Source organism: Gadus macrocephalus, chromosome 22 (assembly GCF_031168955.1).
Source record: "Gadus macrocephalus chromosome 22, ASM3116895v1".
In the NCBI taxonomy this organism is placed as follows: Eukaryota; Metazoa; Chordata; class Actinopteri; order Gadiformes; family Gadidae; genus Gadus; species Gadus macrocephalus.
In genome coordinates this window covers 8,926,244-8,948,057 of record NC_082403.1, presented here as the reverse complement: position 1 = coordinate 8,948,057, position 21,814 = coordinate 8,926,244, and the positions used below count along the sequence as shown (strand labels likewise).

General features: G+C 45.9%; 1 protein-coding gene and 1 long non-coding RNA gene across 3 annotated transcripts; one reads left to right on the top strand and one right to left on the bottom strand.

Annotated features, from left to right (window-relative positions):
- Window positions 1–5,745: 5,745 nt before the first annotated feature.
- Window positions 5,746–6,798, bottom strand: LOC132450793 (uncharacterized). The gene is made up of 3 exons (XR_009523915.1): window positions 6,554–6,798; window positions 6,236–6,420; window positions 5,746–5,929 (listed from the first exon to the last, which is right to left on the bottom strand). It is a non-coding gene; the product is annotated as an uncharacterized LOC132450793 (long non-coding RNA).
- Window positions 6,799–8,310: 1,512 nt separating this feature from the next.
- On the top strand, window positions 8,311–21,052 carry trim46b (tripartite motif containing 46b). 2 transcript variants are annotated; one of them, XM_060042786.1, is made up of 12 exons: window positions 8,311–8,671; window positions 11,376–11,637; window positions 12,321–12,471; window positions 13,437–13,635; window positions 14,135–14,281; window positions 14,969–15,064; window positions 15,475–15,728; window positions 16,960–17,081; window positions 17,348–17,686; window positions 19,042–19,271; window positions 19,352–19,419; window positions 19,523–21,052. In XM_060042786.1, exons 1-12 carry the CDS (start codon window positions 8,615–8,617, stop codon window positions 19,968–19,970), a joined length of 2,373 nt encoding a protein of 790 aa, XP_059898769.1. In that variant the 5' UTR covers window positions 8,311–8,614; the 3' UTR covers window positions 19,971–21,052. The 2 variants fall into 2 exon arrangements, with proteins under 2 accessions (XP_059898769.1, XP_059898768.1); XM_060042785.1 differs by lacking the exons at window positions 19,042–19,271; window positions 19,352–19,419; window positions 19,523–21,052 and adding an exon at window positions 18,319–19,014.
- Window positions 21,053–21,814: the final 762 nt, after the last annotated feature.

Here is a 21,814-nt window from a genome sequence, read left to right as displayed (position 1 = left end):
TCTGTAATTCTGTTTTGGTGTTCGCAGCGCAGTTAAGAGAAGAAGAAAGATTCTACGCATGCGCTCAGACATGGGCCGTTTCTCAATTCCTAGCACGCGTGCTACGGACTCGATGACTTGCAAGTACGGACTTGGCAAGTCCGTACTTCAAGCACAGACTTGCGAGCACGCGAGTACGTACCTGCAATTGGAACAGCAGCGGACTCGATGACGTCACCACCTCTGCTCGTCCGTTAACTGTGCTACGGCCTCATTTAGGCATATACTACTGAACAATATAAACAAATGATATAAAACAAAATCCCAGCCTCTTTCATTTTCAAATAGTATGTAAATATTCTGAATGAATAAAAATTGAAAAGATATGCGTGTCCTGTCATGTGTTGAGTACGTGCACGAAGGGGTCGCGCGCGGGGGAGGGGGAGAGCAGTACGACCGTTTGATTGACGTACTTACTGTCCAATGCAACTCGGTGGCAATGGAAATCATTGGCTGGAGTTTTTCGAGCCCTGCCTGTTCCACAGATGATTGACTTGTTTAACTTTCATGTCAGTACTTCTAACTCAGTGGCTGTAAGTGGGTTATGATAAGGATTTCAAGTAATTTTGCAAAAATGGCCAAAAAAGCGAATTCTATACCCAACCTTTAAGCTACAGTTGTGCGTCTTCTCCATATTGTCCGCCATCGTACTGCTGCGAGTGCGAAATGCATCCTGGGATTTATAGCGATTGCAAGCACACACGAGCCACCTCCGATGCATGCTCGGTGAAACGGCGAGATCGAGCACGCATCAAGAACACTTCCGGGTTTTACGACAGTACTCGCTTGATGCGTGCTTCGAATTGGAACAGTGCTCGGGCAACGACTGATGACGTTTCACGAGTCCACGAGCACACGAGCACGCACAAGTACGCGAATTGAGAAACGGCCATGGTGTCCCGTATCACAGCACCACCTAGCCGCCTGACCTGCATACCATTCGAAATCCACACACTTTTGCTTCACCGTATGCACGCAGATTTCCTCCCGAAAACGCTCGTCTAAACGCGGAATAAAAAGTGAAGTCGCGACGCCACTTTTGCGTCTTCTGTTCAGGCCGTCATCATGTAAACGTAGATAATATAATACACCAACAGATAACATACAGTATATCTATGTTGCCATTTGATGATCACGGCAGCATGCTTCGTATTTTTTTGCATGCATTGGAGCTGGTCTCTGATTGGCCAGAATTGGTTCCAAATTATGTGCATTTACTAAACAGGTTTAATACCATACTGTATCTGGATAGCGGTAATTTCACTAAATGATTCGGCAAACGTTTAGCCGATGTCGACCCTCGGCTTTACCATTCTATTGTGGCAGGAGACATCATGGCCCCTGCACTTGTATTGATCTCTAGGGATCTTCATCATGCCTGATGAAGTGATCGAAACGTTGCCTGTTAATAAATCCACTTCTGGAGCATTTAAACAGTGTGCAGACCCTCCTTACTCTTATATTCAACACTACGTCTATAGCACCTGTGGATTACCTTTGGATGTGCGCACCACCCCTCTTTTTAAGACGGCCCTGCACTTGTATTCCCAGGTCAGACCCAATGTCTCCCGCCTGACTCGTCATCATGACTGGTGCCTTCCCAGTCAATCTATCTATACTCCCTGGCTCCCTGTCATGACCATTCGACTAGTTTGAATCCTTGATGTTATGGAAAGGCAGGAGGTCTACATCCCTTCTCCCTTCCCCTCCTGTGCCCCGACCTTCCCCTTGTGATCTACAATGAAGGGCACCATTGTATTAGCCTCCTGGGTGAGGAGCCTCTAGTGGAGTGAACCATCAAGCTCAGTGTTCTGAGTCCTTTTTCACCCACAAGCAATAAAAGGAACTTTTCATTAGCGTTCTTACTATTTGTATAAGGAAATTGTCCTTGTTATAGCACAGGTTTTATTATGAACAAATCAGTATGACCTTGTAGAACACAATACTTCTTATAGAACTATAACTGCACCAGTTGCCATTCGTATATGTTGTGGTAATTAAGTGTTGATACAGTGATATATAGTGCTTTTCAATGCAATACTTTTGCATTGTGTGTGTGTGTGTGTTTGCGCGCACGCGTGTGTGTTATATACTCATCATAAAGGATGCACGTGTGTGGCAGTAACCTGGGTGCAGCACAACTGGTAGATTACACTAGCTAGCTCACCGCACCCTGGTTATCACAGTCAGACAGTTGAGGATTCAACAACCACTGTGGGAGTATGTGTGGATGATGGCTGGTCTAAGCAGCCTCGCCTGGCTGAGTCATTTGGACTCTAGGGCTGGGTGAGGCTGCACACCTGTTGCACATTGAGTAATCAGTGTGCACAGGTTAATCCAGGGGCCTCTACGAATTCTCTTTTTTGCATAGGAAATTTCCTTTCCTATGGAGATGACCCGGATTACTTGGAGGAAAGGTGGTTCAAATTCAAAAAATGCCTAGGAAAGGAGCCTTGATGCATCCTTTAACCCTCCTTTAGCATAGGTTACCCGACCAACCTTTACGAAAGGAAAGGAGATAGTGGTATCCCATTATCCTTTACGGCGGCAATATTTAAAGCAACATGCCACTGACGAAGTTGACCGACTCTACGTGAAGACGAATGAGAGACGTGGTAAAGCAGAAGAAGAGAAGAGAAGAAAATGCAATTGATAATAATGGATACCAATTCCAGAAACATATTATTTGAATCGAAATGAATTCATTTATTGCTGGTTATTAAGCACACAATATAAACCGTAAGAAACTTTTTATTCACATGTGAATTGGGATTCAAGTGGCCTAAAATATTCCCGTTGGCCAAGTCCGAACTAAGTGATTCTCCCTGTTGGCGACAACCTGATTAAAATCAATACGAAAAGAACGCATGGATCGAAAGAGAGCTTGTTGTAGTCAAACTTCGGAAAACTGTAGTTCCACGCTTGAGACGCTAGAGTTCAGCAATGCTCGTCGTCGCGCAATGACGTTTGTGAAAAGTGGAGTCGAACTGATTTTAAACAGTGCTGTCTTTTCCAATGTTCGAAAGGAAGCACCTTTTCATCTCTCCTTGACCCGATGACGTTTTCCACAAATGTTAAGGAAAGGAGGCATAAAGGTTAGGAGATTTGACTATTCTTAGAGGCCCCAGCCATCTCCACACGCACTCAGTGGCAAGAAGAATGAGCAGTCCCTCCTTGCTCATCCAACACCTCTACAAGTAAACTGTTCTTCCCGCCAAGGATGGACACTTTGCGAAGAGCTACGTCGCAATGTAATATGCAGATCTTTGCAGAGTACCTGCATTTACACCTCACGCACACAAAACAGTAGGGCTCATTCTGTGGCGGTGGTGCCTTGGCAGCGGGCAGCGCCAAGGCACCCCTGCCCCGTGGCGGTGGTGCCTCGCGGCAGTGAGCAGCGGGCAGCGGGGCTCCGGCGGTAAACAATCGCGGGCAACAATCCCTTTCTCCTCCATGTCGCGGTTCATGTACTTCAGGGGGGCAAAGCCAAAGTTCCTTTCCTCCCAATTCCTTCTCAACCATGGCTGAGATAACCCCCACTATGAGTCTCGTTGTGGAAATATGAAAGACGTCAGGGAACCCGACGTGTTATGCGCCATAACACGAACAGTAGAATGGTTATCAAAAATATCAAAGAAGTGCACAACACTTGCGTTACAGTGTGTGTATTCACACTCACAGACACATCGCGCTCGCCCGGTTGTAGCTCATTGGGCAAAGCAGAGAAACGGTAGGTCTGAGTTTTTTTTTTTTTCAAAGGCAGAGCAGGATAGCTAGTGCTCGTTTAACACTTAACGCCATTTCTAGCTACTGGGGGACCATAGGCAGGCTAAGGGAACTTTTAATACCCGATTGTGGTTGGCACTTTCAACTCGGCCTATTATCCTGAGGCAGAGAAAATAGAATTTAGGATATGAGGCTGCACAGTAGGCTACTGACTAAATAATAAACAAATAATAATTTGTTTTGAATATGACCCGATTTTTTTGTACACTTGCTTCTTGCTTTATATAGCTAGTGTATTTGCTTTTCTATCACTGTATGACATGCAATGTATCATTATGTTATGTGTTTGGGATTGGTACAACATTGTTTTTATTTTAACAAGTGCTGTTTGATAGACATTACTATGAAATATTTTACTATATTTGAAACCAAATTGTTGGTCTTTTATAAATGTTTATCCAGGTAATTTTATTTATTGCAGTTGACGCCGCCTCCTGTTGCCCTCTAGCGATCGGATCGTATGTTGGCCATATAGAATGACCGCAATTATCGTCCATGAGGCACCACCAGCGCAACAGGCAGTGTAAAACCGCGGTAGTGTAATGGTGCATATTTGTAAGAACACTTGCAAAAATATACATAACAATGGGATATTCCAACTGAAGTATAATTTAAACATATAGTTTACCTGTAAGACAACTTTGAGGAGAAATTTAAGCCTAAAAGTACAAATTAAAATATAATATGCATTTAAGTATTAAGCTTTTCTTTCGACAACAATGTTTTGCATGCAGGGCTGGCCCTGTTCAACTGGGGGCCCTAAGCAGGATAATTTTGGGGGCCTGCTTTGCGGTTGATAGAGTAGTTTTGCCACAGAGAACAAGCAACTGTAGTTTATGGAGTTCATCCATTGTCATAATTTGTTAAATATACTTGGACATTCTTTGTAGCATTTTTGTATGTGCAATTTATTAGACATGATACTTTTTTGCTTATTTGTTAATAGTTAATTTCATGCAAAATATTCTTGAGCATCTTTAATTTATGTATGGAGGTTGTTGATGTATGTTTATGTGTTTATGTATGTATATAAGTTATTTAAAATAATTAAAAAGAAATTGTTCTGAAACTTTTCTGTTGTTTGTTGTCCATGCATCACATGTCGTTTAATTGCAACATAGTATAGTAGAGCTATAAGTGGGTGCTAAGCAAAGTAAAGGTAAATCAGTTAACATGTGTCTTCAATGATGTTTAGTAATAATAGTAATGTAAATTGACAGGGCAACGCTCCGCTCGCTATGGGAACGGGGGGGCGCAAAACTCAATCTCGCCTAGGGCTACCAAAGGGCTAGAACCGGCCCTGGGGGAAAGAGCGGGAGAGAGGCGATGTCGGACAAAGTTAGCGAGCCTCGTTTAGCTTCGTCCTGTACCGTATCGTCACCATCACGGTTGCCTGTTTGGGATCAGTCAACCGAGCGCCTGCGCTGAATCAAACATCATGTTCCTTGCTTGTTGCCCTCTCAGCAACACTAAGTACATTAACAGCATGTGTAGGGTTGCCAGGTCAGACAGAATCAGGTCATTTTAGGTTATCATGATCAGACCTCTATACAATGACCTCTGTCTATGGGACAGACAGACAGAAAATTCTTGATTCCACCATTGTTTTCTTATACTTATATGAGCTGTATGTTTATGTTTCCTCTCTTGTTAAGTAAATTGCTTTGAGAAAAAATAAATAAAAAAATAATAATAATTATATATATAAAAAAATACAGCGCTCTTGAGGGCCCCCTGGCGGTCGATGGCCCTAAGCGGCCGCTTAGTTTGCGTATGGGTTATCCTTATTTATCCATGGCCAGACTATACACCTTGAGGAGACTGTGGGAACACCTGCCTTGTGTATGAGACTGGTGATTTTGTGCTTGAACGAAAACGACCCAATAATGATGACGGACAATAAGCAAAGGCACGAGGGTCCAAGTACAACGACACTGAATGTCATTTTATTGACTAGATTGATGTTTTACTATGAAAGATCCCCAGAGACTATAATGTGGAGGATCATGGACAGAGAAGTTATAAAGCTACAGTACTCCAGGAAGTTCAGGGTGCCGTCCAGGTCTGAGTCCAGCTCCATCATCACTTGCTCAGCCATGTCGTTCTGCATGAGGCACATCGACCACAACATGCATGCTTTATAGATTGAACATCTTTTACTGGAGACATCTGGCCATGCATCCAAACATACAGTGAACAACATACAACAAGTAACATTATTTTACAGTTTGCATGGCAGAAAGAAGCTAGACCCGAGGCCAGACCCTTGCATTGACAGCTCTCACTCATACTGCATGTGTGTGCACCTTTATTAAGCAAATAATCAGCAAGTACAACACATAATTTCTTTCAGACCAAAATCGAATAAATATATGCATGTAAGCATAGCAATTGAACTTGTGTTACTCACCCCTGCAAGGTGAGGCAGTTGTTCAGCAATCATTTGACAAAGTTCCTTCTTGCTAATTGTTGTGGGATCATCGCCTTCTTCACTAGATGCATATTTCAAAAATGTGCCATATATAAGGGCAAGACCTGATTCCAGGGCAGTTAACTTGTCGCTCATATTTCTCGGGTTAAGAATGATCAGGGGAGCTAGAAAGGAATTGACAGTCAATATAAATCAACCATTTAGCCTGAAAACCGACATATTGGTTGAGATTACAGCATATGTTTAATCCCCATAAACATCAGTATGGCATTTCTCCAAATTGTTCCACTCTCTTACCTGTGTGCGGATGGGTTATCTGGAAAAGCACAAACGTGAAGCGTAAACACAGCTGAGGTAAACAGTGAGCTCAACGCCTATACATCTCAGCTTTCAGCCATCTATTGTCTGCCCTGAAGACCCTGTCAGATACCTTACACCCATGGAACAACACCTAAAAAGGGGACGTGCAATTGGTTGCCTGATAAAGAAATGCACATGAATTAATGCACACAAAATAATAGCAACCGTGTCCTGGGTGGCAGTCTTTACATGAGGTGCATTGGAGTCCTTATGATGTTTCGTCAACAAGTTGACGATAAATTGGGATATAGTTGGAGGTCATCCTAGTTGCCTCTATTTTTTCTTTTTTTTTTGAAAATAATGAATAATTTATTATTTTGTGTTGACCATAGATGATATCATATTACAACAACCAGGTCAGGTTCCAGTGGGGTACGAAGCGTGCTGCTTTGGATAACCTGGATCGACAAATACGATACTCCGAATCAGAGTTAAATGGACAAAGCTCACTATAGGAAATGAATGGAATTCTTAAAAAAAACAAATAAAATTGCCACAAATTATATCATCCTTGGGTGTGTCTAATTAGTACCATCTGGTAGAACAGTTCTGCATTGGTTTGAGGTGTTCGGTTGCCATACCATGGAAGCTATTGAGCCAAAAGCCATTTTCCATAGGAAATGAATGGGATTCTTTAAAAAATCGAATACAGTTGTAGATGCAACAAATTACATTATCCTTGGGTGTTTCTAATAATTACCAACTAGTAGAACAGTTCTGCATTGGTTTGGGGTGTTTGGGCGCCATACCATGGAAGCTATCGGGCAAAAAGTAGCTTCCAATATGAAAAAAACGATTTTCCATATGAATTGAATGGGAATCTTTAAAAAATAAAGAAATTGTAGTTGCACCAAATTATATTATCCATGGGTTTGTCTAATTAGTACCACCTAGTAGAACAGTTCTGCATTGGTTTGAGGTGTTTGGGTCCCATACCATGGAAGCTATTTAGCAATTTTTTTGACGGTGAAAAGCAGGCAGTCAGGAGAAGCAATGACTGCAGCCGACTGCAACAAATTACAGCGAGGCTAGGGGATATACGATGACATTGAGTCTTATGTGTGATATTGTACTGTTTTTTTTCGTTTTTAACAAACTGGTGGTTTCACAAGACAAAATGCTATCAGGTATAGTGGGAAAGAGTTTGTTCTGGGTGCAGAGTTTACCACCGGCCACTAGGGGATAGTATTGGAATATAGACAGCTGACCGGCTCCGTTAGGAGTCGAGCTTATTGTGTTTGCCAACATTACAGACGTTCCTGGGATATTAAGCTGTTAACATAATTCATGTAAGTCCATTATCATTCTTGATTACTATAGTTGTTGTTGTCAAGGTTGGTTAAGTTCCTGAAGATATTTATGTTAGACATGTGCATGTATGAATTACTGGTTCTAGCTCATGTTATGTATTGCTGCAGGGCTTCTTCATCGTTGTCATTAAATAAGAAGTTTGACATCGAGGAGTGTATTTCTTCACTGGGCAGGTTTTAAATAACGAAATAAAGGAGGCAATAATAGATAGTGCTATTCGAAAAGGTTACAAATAATAAAGTGCCTCACACAAACACGCACAGCTCTTTTCATTTTCAAAAGCATCTCGTAAACCCTAAAGATACCGTGTGACTGCTAGAAGGTGGATATAAGGGGGGGGGGGGGGGGGGGGCAGGTTGGGGGGAAAGCAGGTTGGGGGCGGGGCTTACACCAAGACGCCTCGTTCGTCGGCGTGCGTTGAGCTTGGATTCTTTCTGGTGTAAAGCAACGTGCCTTTACGATTTTTTTTGTTCCTCTGATCGCATAGACTGTTATATCGAGGGCATACACGGAGGCCTTCCATTCGAGACAAAATAAGCACACGCCTGCAAAAAATGACGGTGTCCTACAACATTTGGAAAATCCAGCGGATGAAACACATGGGATAGAGGAGGAGAGCCCACTGAGGCACGTTCAGATGCTGACGGCTCGACGCGACACCGGCGGTGGCTTCTCTCGTTTTCTAAGATGGCAGAGACGGATATTAAAGCGGTCACACAGATGGATGCTTGGGTTCGCATGAGTGTGAGTATAACTAATGCATAAGTATAAGGTTTAAAGTGCATTGTGTAGGGTATTGTGTGGGTTGTCATGTATAGTAGTAATTTTGCCAGACGCCTCTTTGACCTGAGCACTCGAAAGGTTTGTAGGCTCGTCCCCATTTTCAAGGGACCTGTTCCTCGCAGACCCCTTTCAATATGGTCTTATTGAAAAACCTATAATTGATTGCGATAATATAACTCTACAAAATAACTGGGTAAAATCCATGAGCTTGTTTAGTGTCAATATGGAAGCGAATATCATAGTAAATCCCCATGCCGTTGAAAAGAAACCAAAGAACCTGAAAGGTGAATTTTAGAGAATGTAACAATGATGGGTCTGGGAAAAAATAAAATTGAAGAGAGGGTTATTGTTTCCATGGAGACAAGAAGCGGCCACACCGCTTGGGATGCTGCGGTCTTTCGACCGTTTAGAAAAACGACTATAATTTACTGCAACCCAATTCACAGCGCACATTCCCACCCCTATTTTAAATTACTTTTAGTTCAGTTGACTGGTGCATGCATTAACCATGCAGTGGCCCGATCGCGTGCCTATAGGCCTACTACTCTATCCCCGCGTTCACTTGCAAAGGCTGGGATGCGGAGCATCTTTTTTTAGACCCTCCCATCTTTTAAAGGAGCGTATAGCCCTCTCGGTGCGCCGATGCATCCGTATGCTCCCACCATCATGGCGCCCAGGTTCCAGGTGAAGGTAGGATGTGCTGTCGCAACGCGTGTTTAGCTTGCAGCTTCAACACCCACAGCACAGCACCGCGGGTTACCTTTGGGCTTTTAAGGAACATCTGTGGGTATGTGTAGCCCTATATGGGACCGCTTGCGATAGAAAATGTCCAAAGAGCCATGAGGAAACGGGCCTTAGCCTAGTTGACATTGGGAACTGACAGACTTCGGTTGAGGATAGGGGGAATATGATTCTTAATTGCCGTAATTCACAGCTTTATGTTGAGATGTTGTTCTTGTCAGACGTGCTATCAACATTATTGCATTGTTAACGATCTGTGACTGTGACAATATGGCTATAGCTAATGTCTGCAGTATAGAACCAGTATGTATCTCTTTTACAAATGTATTTTATCTTGATGCTCCAACATGCATTTTCCACAAATGTCAATGTTAAGGTAGGCAAGTATCTCTCTTGCAAAAGCAATGAAATACATTTAATCACAGGTCTGTTTAAAGACACGTGGTGGATGACATGTCAGTCGAATTTTTCTCACACTACCGATCACCTCATCGAGAAATGCCGTCTGCAGCATTCCCCAGGCAGCGAACCCAAGTCACGTGGTCAGCAGTCCGTTTTTTTTTTTTCTCCATCATAGGCGTTCTGTCGAGGGATATCCCATCAGACCAATACAGGCTGTGTTTAAAGTGACAAACCTCTTTCAGATGAAGGGTGTGTCGGATGGTGGAATGCAGATGTAGGGCTATTGGAGAACGCTGGAAGCCTAGATAAGACCTTCATTACTATTTCACATCCAGGGCGGCCGTCATCTTGTCCCACTCCTCCTCCTCACTAGTTAATTTCTGTGCTGCCATCGTAGCAGAATCTAGAGCACTGTGTGCGGCGGGGCTCGTGGTGTCGAGCAACGGCGGCCTTACCGTGTTGCTTCTATGGTACAGCATCCTCAGAGCCGGATCTTTGATCACATCCATTGTTATCTTAAGAAGGGCATGTAAAAAAGACACTCAGACCTCATGTCGACCGGCACTGCGTCTCCTCTCCTTTTTAAACTGTTGCCTTGTAGTGCTTACTGAAGTAACTTTATTTTGTTGAGTAAAGTTGCCCAGCAAAAACACAGATGGTTGCTATTAACTCGGGGGATGTGTTGGTGTTTGCTAACTCTTTATATCCACCAATCAAGTGGGCTTTTATGGTTGATTACCTCTTTTATATAAATCAATCAGATGGTCTGTCTGTGACACGGTTTCTAGGACGACTTCGTGGCTAGAGTGAGATTGAAGAGGGACGAATGGAGAATGTCACTTTTTATCTGCAGCCACACAGTGGTGCTCGTCTCTCATTGGTTCATTCTGCAGTCCTTCACGTTACCCTCTAGTGAACCTCTGCAATGCACTGCAAGACCCCGCCCAGACACATCTACTCAAGCTTACAAAATAAAACCCTTTTTTAGAGTTCAATCTTCCTTGATTGCTCAGTGGACGGGGGGGCGATTGAGAAACTACACATGACTGACCAATCCATCAGGTTGAGCAATTAGGGTTAATGATCTCGCAGTGTACAGGAGGCATATCACTGGATACAAAAAAACGCAGATCATGCAATCCTGTAGAGTGGCATTAAGTGGCTTGACGCTTTAAAACATCACGTGTTTTAAAGGCTGAGTGTCGGCGCTTGTGCAGTGCAAGCACTTGTGTGCACTGACCTATCACCTGTGAGCTGTGAGAGGAGTCACCTGTATGCTGCATGTAAAAGAAGACTCATCCATGTTATAGTAAATACTTACACTGTCAGAGAGACTGTCTTCAGACACTCCAGAGTGTCTGTTCAGACACTCCAGAGTGTCTGTTCAGACACTCCAGAAGGAGTCATTTAATACTTCTTTTTTTAAATTCCCAGCACACTTCCGCGCCCACGCCCTCCCCACAGACTGTGTATGCCACCACCCTAACCCCGTCTCGTGTGTCTCTGTCCCCCCCCCCCCAAGTCCAACATGAAGAGCATGGAGCAGGAGCTGCACTGCCCCGTGTGCAAGGAGATCGTCAAGCAGCCCGTGGTGCTCCCCTGCCAGCACAGCGTCTGCCTGATGTGTGCCTCCGAGGTGCTGGTGGCCAGCGGCTACCCGCCCCCGGAGCTCCCCCCGGAGCCCAACTCCCCCGCCACCACGCCCAACACCCGCTCGCCCCGCCAGGCCCGCAGACCCCTGCCCAAGGCCGAGCTGCGGCCCATCGACAGGCTGCTCCGGGCAGGTGCGGATGGAGGCGCTCCACGGGGGGGGGGGGGGGGGGGGGGTTGCGGTGGAGGGATGGGTCCGTGTGGCGGTGTCATAACGAGGGAACGCTGCCCTAGCTTGATTAGTCTAAGTACAGGATATCGTTAGCTGAAGGGAACCCGATTTCGGTTGCAGGTTTGTTTGTCGTGGTTTCAGTGGTTCCTAAAGGCTGCCCGTGGTTCCCGTTGGTTACTGATGAGCGGCGATATCACTCACTAAGCTTGAGCCAATCCTAACCTAGCAATCGCAGTTACGTTTGTTGTTGCTGTACCTGCTGGGTAATGTTTTTATTTTTGTAATAATATAAGATAGGTGTACTTTAAAAATCCCAGATGGGAAATGAGGGTCTCACAGCAGAAATTACAGGATCGTACTATGAATTAAAATGTATAAAATATAGAGAAAATATATCCGTCTGCACAATAACAGTAATAAAGATGTGAATGGAAAAAGTATTAACAGGAGAGTCAATTGAACAGGAGAGTCATGATTGACAGAATCGGCAGTGCTGTTATAGACCTAGATTATGTAGAAGTCGATAATTTGGCATTTCGGTCACGCAGGCATTGAATAATCACTCAATATGGCTACAGAATAATGGCCATTTCATCTGTGTTCCCGGTGTAACCCACCTGTGGTTCTGCGCGGGTTCTCTTCAAGGAGTTGGAACGTATCCCGGGCGCAGGCGTAAAGAGGGCCCTCCCCTGGTCATGATGTTCCCCTGCGTCCCCTGTGGGAAAGACGTGGAGCTGGGGGAGAAGGGACTGGCAGACTGCCTCCGCAACCTGACTCTGGAACGCATCGTGGAGAGGTACGCACATGCACAGCCTAGAATACACACACACACACACACACACACACACACTTCACAGTTAATAATCATGATGTGCCATCCATTTCTATTTCATGGGATTCAAATTTCCATATTCTTTATATATGTCGGGCTATTACAATACCCCTATGATTAATGATGTTCACACAAACACCACAGACGTATATACACACCCTTTTTGTGGTTCCACGAAATGAGATCATTCTAGCGCACACACACACACACACACACACACACACACACACACACACACACACACACACACACACACACACACACACACACACACACACACACACACACACACACACACACACACACACACACACACACACACGTACTGCAGATGTCCTATATACTGCATGTATGCATGCTGGGATATGGCCAGTCAGTGAAACTTTATTGAGCACAATAAAAGAAGCAGGACGCGTGTTGCTTCCAACCACGGACCGTGATTAATCAGCCGGAGCTGCGCTGTCGAGGAATGCAGCACAGCGCTCACTGCAACATGGCTAGAGTAGCCGATGTTGCACTTTCACTGGATTGCAGTCCAGCGGCTTACGGTTAACACACGGTTAACGCGCTTACTGTTAACGCGCTGTGAAAACGCTTTTTTTGGTACTGCCGCTATTCTTGGTCCTTATGTCGAGAACCCCAAATCACACACTCTTTTTCTCGCTCTCTCTCTCGCTCTCTGGATATACCTCTCTCTTTCTCGGTCTCTCTCTCTGTCTCTGTCCGTTTGTGTCTCTCTCCCATTGGATGGATATTCGTCTGCCTGTCTGTCTGTCTGTCTCTCTCTCTCTCTCTCTCTCTCTCTGTGCCTGTGTCTCTTTGTCTCTGTCCGTTTGTGTCTCTCTCCCTTTGGATATTCGTCTGTCTGTCTGTCTCTGTGTGTCTGTCTCTTCTCCCCTCCACCTGTTGTCTCTGTCTTGCCCTCTCAGGTACAGACACACAGTGAACCTGGGCAGCGTGGCGGTGATGTGCCAGTTCTGCAAACCGCCCCAGTCTCTGGAGGCGACCAAGGGCTGTGCGGACTGCAGAGCCAGCTTCTGCAATGAGTGTTTTAAGCTGTACCACCCGTGGGGGACGCCCCGCGCCCAGCACGAACACGTCCAGCCCACGCTCAACTTCAGACCCAAGGTCCCGCACCCTTCCCTCTAAATATATTATACACTCATTCATTTCTTAGTGAGTAAATCAGTTCATATTCATATAGATATACACATAGATATAGAGTGAGAGTGAGAGAGAGAGAGAGCAGCAATTCACGTAGGAAAGTAAGGTAATACAATTAATTGAGCCTGCAACACTGGCACAGTTATGCCAGTAATACGACAAAGAAGTATGTGTGCAACATCTATTTAAAGCTACAAAGAAACCCTTGCCCCGACTGCTCAGACCACTAACATGTCGGTCCAATTATGAGTGAGCATATGGGAGGGAGCAAGGTGCTGCACGAACCATTCCTCCAATCAGGGAAGAAGGCCAAGGCACCTTTTGGAAGGTCCATCACCGACCCACTGACAACATGGCTCGGACCAGTGCCACCAAACGCTCCCTTTCCCCTGCAGTCGATACACTTTCTATGCAGTGTTGTTGCTATGTAATCACGCCATTGCCTATGTGTTCATGCCCCTAGGTACTGACCTGCCCGGAGCACGACCAGGAGAAGCTGCAGTTCTACTGTCGCTCCTGCCAGCGTCTGCTCTGCTCGCTGTGCAAGCTGCGGCGTGTCCACGCGGGCCACAAAGTTCTGCCCGTGGCCCATGCATACCAGGCACTCAAGGTACTAATGCCCCCATTTGTTTGAGGTTATTTATGGGAACGTGTGAGGAAAAAGTAAACTCAATGTCAATGATTCAAAATGGGTGGGGGATGTTGCAGTCGATTGATTTTCTTGTATTCCTTCACTCTGATTTAATGGGTGGAGTCTAATGCTTCTACTGGCCGTATAGCTTGGCGGGTAGCTGATAAGCGTACACTCAAATAGCAACGCCCCTCGCATGACTACTTTCGAACTTCGAGGATGTACAAACAGAGTTTGAAACGACACCCCAATCTTTCCAAGACTTGGAAGCTATATTAGCTGACTTTGACTTTTTTAGATACTGTCGTTCATTCTTTATCAAATGAACGAGTTAAAAAGAAAAGGTCCTCAATATCTGAGAAATCGTTAGACGACGCCATCTTTATCCAACCACCCTCGGCCCAAGTCATACGTTTTCAGACCAGGTTGGAAGTTCCCACTGGTCTGACTCAGAAATAATACTCTGGTTTTATTATTAACCTTTAGTTACCCAGGCAAGCAAATTAAGAACAAAATTCTTATTTTCAGGTGCAGCCTGAAAAGAGCTAGAAGCTCTTTAAGGGGAAGTGGGCTTTGAAGTTTCCTACGTTGTTACCGTTTAACTGTTACTCTGCTAAGTCTCTTAACCCCATGGTGTGTCTGCTGTGTGTCTGTTTATTTTTACAGGAGAAGATCACCAAGGAGATGAACTATATTCTGTCCAATCAGGAGACAGTTCTTACTCAGATAACCCAGCTAGAGAGTGCCATCACTCAGACAGAGGTTTGCACACATTTATATAACATTTCTGTAAACTATATGTTGTATCGTTCCTATATATGGTTGATTGATGGCCGCTGTTGCTAATGCTGCATGGTTTGCATAGGTTTTCTTATTCTAACCTGCGCTATTAAACTTTTCTACTGAAGCTATTTACTCCATTCAAAAATATCTTGACGAGAACGGGAAAGTTTGTGAAGAATGTAACGTGGCCATCAACCATCCATTATCATCGTATTATTTTTGGCAACAATATTGCAACACAAGGGTTTCCCGCAGCATTTTATAGCTCAGGATCCTGCCTAAGCAACACACGCCTGTCGCCTTAACTCTCTCTCAGGTCAGGCAGCCATTTCACGTTTGTTTATGTGGATTCTCTCTCTCTCTCTCTCTCTCTCTCTCCCTCTCCCCAGGTGAACAGCGTGTCCGCCAGGGAGCAGTTGGCCCAGAGCATCCGGGACCTGACTGCGTCGCTGGCCGAGCGCCACTCCTCCCTGACGGCGTCCCTGGAGGGGACGCGGCAGCGGCGGGGGGAGGCGCTGGCGGGCCAGGTGACAGAGAGGCGGAGCCTGATGGAGCACGCTGGCCTCATGGCCTTCACCCAAGAGATGCTGAAGGAGACGGACCCGCCCAGCTTCGTGCAGGCCGCTCGGCAAACTCACAACAGGTCAGGCCCTGCTCTGACCTGTTCTAGCTCTTTTCTACGTTCCCCGTCCCTCTCTACCGCCCCACACACACACACACACACACACACACACACACACACACACTTGGAAAATTTATTCGGTTCTTTAATTTAGGGGCGGGGCAGTATTAGTTATATGATTGGTGTAACCTGGGGACCAGAAATGGCCAATAACATAGAGCCTGTGCAATAGCATCAAGTTATTCCATAGAGGGCAATTTGAGTCTATATTTACATGTTTTTAAAACTTTTACCCACTACTCAATACATTTTAATCTAAAATAAATTGTTTTAGGGTTTGGTTTCCCTTTAATCAGCAGATGATTCATCTGCTTCTGTCGGTAAGTTCATGCTTCCAGTAGCAGCGTTTAACCTATAGAGGGCGGTGTCTACTGCAAACCAATGTACAAGTGGTGTTATAGTTTAATACAGGGTTCAAAAACCTGCATTGCGTTCAGTTTTACTTGCAGCTATCACTTTTGTGTGGAATTTGATCTTCCTCCCCCTTTTGCTTTCACAGATCAAATTCACTTTTGATGGCGACTGTCTAGCAGGTTGTAGAAGCATGGACTGTAACTTATCAGTTTGTTTTGGAGCATAAGTGATGGCTGCATGGGGAAAATTATATGGTACAGGGAAGAAAATAGGCAGCATATAAATATAAGTCTTATTATTCTTATTCTCTCTTCCAGGCTGTTTCCGTACATGAAAGGACAGATCGTCTTTCAAACCACTGGTTACCCAAACCACTGTTATGTATTTCATAACTCCACAAAAGCATTAATTGGTGTAAAATAAGGGACTGGAAGGATGAGTCGTGCTCATGTGAAAAGCACACTTAATTATACTGTATTATATTGTCACCTGTTACTTTCCCTGCTTGTCTGTACCTTTCTATGGAGCAGTGTCATTAGTTGAATGGCCACAAGATGGCGCCAAAATATCTGCTTTTGAAGAACGATTAGCACAAAAGCTACTGCATTGTCTTTATTGCAATGTAACCATAAGAAAAGCCTAGCTCAGAAGCACACAGAATAAAGAAAAAAAAACAACAACTCAGAATGGGTCCATCTTCCTCAACTGACTTCGCTCCCCAACGCGTCTCACACCCTTTTATCCACCTCGGTCGGCGTCAGCACGCTCTACCTCCACCAAGCTCACGTCTCTTCTCCTGGTTTCTAAGAGCTCTCTCCCCTGTCTCCCTCTGCGCCAGATTGAGCAAAGCCATCGAGAACCTCCAGTGCTTCCAGCTGGCCGCCGACCCGTCCTTCAGACACTTCCAGTTGGACGTCTCCAAAGAACTGAAACTCCTCACCGAGCTGCACTTCATACAAGGTGAGGAAGAGGAAGAGGCTCAAAGTAGGCTTTGATCCATTTCCCCCCGCCACCAAATAAGGGCGTGGCTGTAACGACTTCAATAGTTGACTTTGATGATTTAGTAGATCTTTTCACATACTGTAGAATTGATTTCACAACTTCAAATCTGCCTAAAAATTCTCCACCAATTTCCACCAAAGCCACCTGCAGTAACGCCTTAACAACAAACGACAGAAGGCAGACACCCGTCATCCCAACCTGTGCTCCCCCCCCCCCACACACAGCTCCTCTGGCCCCTGTCATCGACACCCAGCGCACCCTGGCCTACGACCAGCTCTTCCTGTGCTGGCGGCTGCCCCAGGAGTCCACCCCGGCCTGGCACTACTCGGTGGAGTACCGCCGCCGGGGGGTGGTGCCCGGGGGCGGCTCCCGGGGCGGCTTCCGCGGCGGGCTGGCGGCGGCGCGCTGGGGCTGGCAGCGGCAGGACGAGGTGGGCAGCGCCAGCGCGGTGGTCGACCGGCTGGAGATGGACAGCGTGTACGTGCTGCGCGTGCGCGGCTGCAACAAGGCGGGCTACGGCGAGTACAGCGAGGAGGTGTACCTGCACACCCCGCCCGCGCCAGGTGGGGACCAGCGCCTCGGCGTGGTGGTGGTGGTGGTGGTGGTTGTTGTTGTTGTTAGTGAAGGTGGGCGGGAGAGCGCGTTGTCACGCTGTACAATGAGAGTGGGACGCTGAGCCAGGATGCTAACGTGTACGTTAGATGGAGGTGAGACGTGAGGGGGGGAATGGTCGGCGAGTTCACGGCTCGGTTCGTATCACGGCCTTGGGGTCATGGCTTAGGGCTAGGTACTCTGTTGGTTAAGCAGGGGATAACACAAGTGCCCACAAAGAGAAATATAAAAATATAGATTAGATTAGATTTAATTTCATCATCTTGCTTTTGAAATGTAATTGGATTTACCAGGTCAACTTAACAATCATTAACAATCACTCCCCAATATATAGTGAAATCATTTCTGCTAATTCAACTTTTTGAACAGTTCACCAGGAAGCCTTAGATCAGTGCTGCTTAATAATTCATTCCTTTTTTTTTTTCCATCTGCCCATTCTCATCTATTTCTTCTCTCCATCTCTCCATCAATCTCTCTCTCTCTCCCCTGACCCACCCCCATCTCTCATCCTCAACATTCATCGACCTCCGTCCCCCTCTCTTCCTCACACCATCTGGTTTCATCTGGTCCTTCTCCATCACAGCCGTCACCCCACACTCTCCTCCACCTTCTCGCTGCCAACCAACATGCCTTCTGAACGTAAGCAGTGCAGTGCATCCATCCTTCCTTGTTTTCCTTTGTTATCCTTTTAAACCATTCGAACCGCTCCCGCCGGCAAGGTTTTTGACGCACTCGTTAAGACCTCCACCTTGGACAACAACATGGATCCCCATTCCAGATCCAGGGTTGTTGTTGCTGTCCGGCCCTGAGCTGTAGTCCTGCCGGTGTACCTTGTGTCACCCCTGGGATGGCCCTCTCTGTTTGTTGTTTGGGTTTATTCCTGGTCCTTTTGGTTAACGCCCTGTACCCGCTCCCGGTATGACGGTGTGGTCCTCCTGCTTCTTTAAAGACGGATGTCTGCGTTTCCTCTCCTTACCGGGCGACGCAGAGGCCGATTACGCCAAGGTTCCTTATCTCCCCCTCCTCTCCGCCGTCAGGGAAGAAGATGCATGTCGGCGTTCTGTCTCTCCCCCCCTCTCCCCCCCTTCTTCCCTCTCCTCCCTTCCTTTCGGCCCAATGTTTTCATGTTTAGCGCCTTCCGCCCGCTCCCGTTGGTCAGCCTTTATCCTTATGTTCCTCCGATCGCTCCAAGCCTCTATTGATAAGTATTCTTTTTATGAATGCCCTCCCCCCCGAACCGTCTGCTATCCTTCTCTCCTTGATCCCCCTTCCTCCCTCCCCTGACCCCTCCTCCTCCTCTCTTCAGTGCTGAACTTCTACCTGGACTCCCGCTGGGGTCTCCATGCCGACCGGCTTGTCGTCAGCAAGGAGCAGCGCTGTGCCCGCAGCGTTCCCGGGCTCTCCCTCCTGCAGGCTGCCGACCTGGCCCTCACGTCCTGCCACCTGACCTCCGACCTGCTGGTGGGGGACGTGGCCATCACACAGGGCCGACACTACTGGGCGTGCTCCGTGGAGCCAGGGTCCTACCTGGTCAAGGCAAGGCCGAACACCATAGCATCCATTTGAGCGACTATTGGAAGCGCTGTTGTTTAACCACTGATGTGACTGTTGAACAGGTGGGAGTCGGACTGGAGTCCAAGCTACAGGAGTGGTTCCACCTCCCCCAGGACATGGCCAGTCCTCGGTAAGCCCCCCCTTTATAAAGCGCTCGCCATCAGACGCGGTCGGAAACGCGACGAGCAGGAGATGATTGTAGAGGTGTCCCTTCTTGTCTCCGGCCCCTGCAGCTACGACCCCGACAGCGGCCATGACAGCGGAGCAGAGGACGCCCTGGACTCGGCCCCTCCCTTCTGCTTCCTCACCATGGGCATGGGCAAGATCTACCTCCCCCAGAACAGCGGCCACCACCACAGTCACCATAGCAACAGCGCCCGGGAGCCCGTGGCCAACGGCCCCAGCCCCTCGGCGCCGGCGGGCGTCACCTACCCCCTGCCCCCCCGGCTAGGCGTGTGCCTCGACTTTGAGAAAGGTCGGGTCACCTTCTACGACGCCCACTCCCTGCGGCCTCTGTGGGAGGGGCACGTGGACTGCTCCGGCCCCGTGTGTCCCGCCTTCTGTTTCATTGGTGGAGGAGCGCTGCAACTGCAGGAGCTGGTGGCCAATCGCAACGCGGACCCGACGCCCGTCCGACGGGTCACCATACAACCGCGAGGCACCAATCTGAATAGTAACTGACGACGATTATGTCGCGGCCGTATTGGCCCCCTTAAAAAAAATATATATTTGTGGAGTATTTACTCAGCTAGAGCGAAGAAACAAACAAACAAAAAAAAGGTAGACATCTCAGCGATTTTGTTTTTGTATTTCATTTGTATATGAGAACCTTTCTATAGTGACAAATATGCAAATGTAATTACGTTTCTTACATTCTTACATTTTTTGCAGGACCTTATTGCTTGGGTAGTGGCTGGCACATTATAAACTCGCCTCTGTATCAGTTACGAATTTGACGCTTGCACTTATAGCTATGCGATATTGTATACATTTATAGTAAATAATGCATATATGTAGATAGAGCAAAAAAAACTATCTTATTTTCTTCACCTCTCGTCCCACTAACTGTAATTTTGTCCAGATGACACTCTAAAACACTTGTTTCTCTTAAGCGTCATCATTTCAGCCTAAAGCTGTCCCCTGGAATGTTATTTTGATGTTCTACAATCCTAACCAAAGTCAAAAGGTCTGATTGTTCTTTGTTATTTCCATGTATTTATTTATTTATTTAACTTATTTTTTCTGGGCTGTGAAATGCTTTCGTGATTGACTAGCGTAGTAGATTAGAGGTAGAAAGGAACAATGAGGCAATACTGTAATTAGACGGTTATATATGTAATTAGACCATTCTAATTATACCTCTGCTACATCGCTAATCACTGGTTGCTAGCTAATGGCTCTGTTTACGCATTTCTATGTTGCATTTCCAAATACATAAATTGTCGCGTGTGTGTGAGTATGAGTTGTTGTGTGCAAGTTTGTGTGTTTTGAGTCGATGTGTGCACTTAAAGTCTATACGCACTTATGTGTGTTTTGTCCAATGGTAACACATACTTTGATTCTCTGGTGGATGTTTTCACTCAAAAGTTTTTCTGAATTATCGGAGGACACTTTTGATTAGTTTTAACATGGCTTGATTGTAAAATGAGCAGTGCTTCTAAGAAATGATTAGCAAATTTGATTATATCACCTGCTGGCAGAATGTTTGCAAAACAAAATAAATTAAATAAAAGAACACAGAATGATTTTTAATTTCAAAAGAATATTTGTTGTTTTATTTGGATTGTTGATTATGTTTAATCTAACAAGGGGATTGCATTTATATTTCTATGCAAGGAGAAGTACCCACCCAAGCCACTAGAGTGCGGTAAGGATTTGCTTAAGCCCGACACACTTTCGACACCAGGCAATAGCAGACAGCTTGCATGTGGAGCTCACTGGGTTGTGAACTGCACAACAGTTGTGTTTTGGATTAGATTCCTAAACAAAAAATAGTTGTGGCATTGGAGCATGTAAAAGACAAACGGATTTTCTTTGAAATGTCATTCTCTATATAATAACAAACGTGACGATGATAAGAATCGTCCAACATAACCCACAACCTGACAAGCCCATGCGAAGCCGGCTTGTGGTCCAATCGCTTGAACAGCATTCCTGTTATTTACAATAGTTCCTAAAACGGTCCCACCACATCCACATTCGTTGAATGGCCCTGCCATGAATAAAAAAACCTTTATTTGGTAATACAGTCGAGGGACCTCAACACAGAATACACCTACAAGTGGGAATAAACTCCAAGTGTGATAAAGAGCATCTGCTTCTGATACAGATATTAACACCTTACACGTGTGGAGGCTTAGCATTCCTTATGTAGATGTAATGTCAAATGCTCAGGATTACTTTTTACGAGCTTCGATATGAAAATCCACACGTGTGTTTAATTGGACCCACGTTCAACCGAACCTCTGGGTGCTGCTTGGCAACTCTTCCAAGGAGGGGAAAGAGAAAGAATTCAAGCAAAATGA

Excerpts from the sequence above, each read along its gene's own strand:
- trim46b (XM_060042786.1), top strand. The coding sequence starts at position 8,615 with ATGGCAGAGACGGATATTAAAGCGGTCACACAGATGGATGCTTGGGTT. Across the intron at positions 15,729-16,959 it reads GCTCGGCAAACTCACAACAG|ATTGAGCAAAGCCATCGAGA; the intron begins GTCAGGCCCTGC and ends CCTCTGCGCCAG. Across the intron at positions 17,082-17,347 it reads CGAGCTGCACTTCATACAAG|CTCCTCTGGCCCCTGTCATC; the intron begins GTGAGGAAGAGG and ends CCCCACACACAG.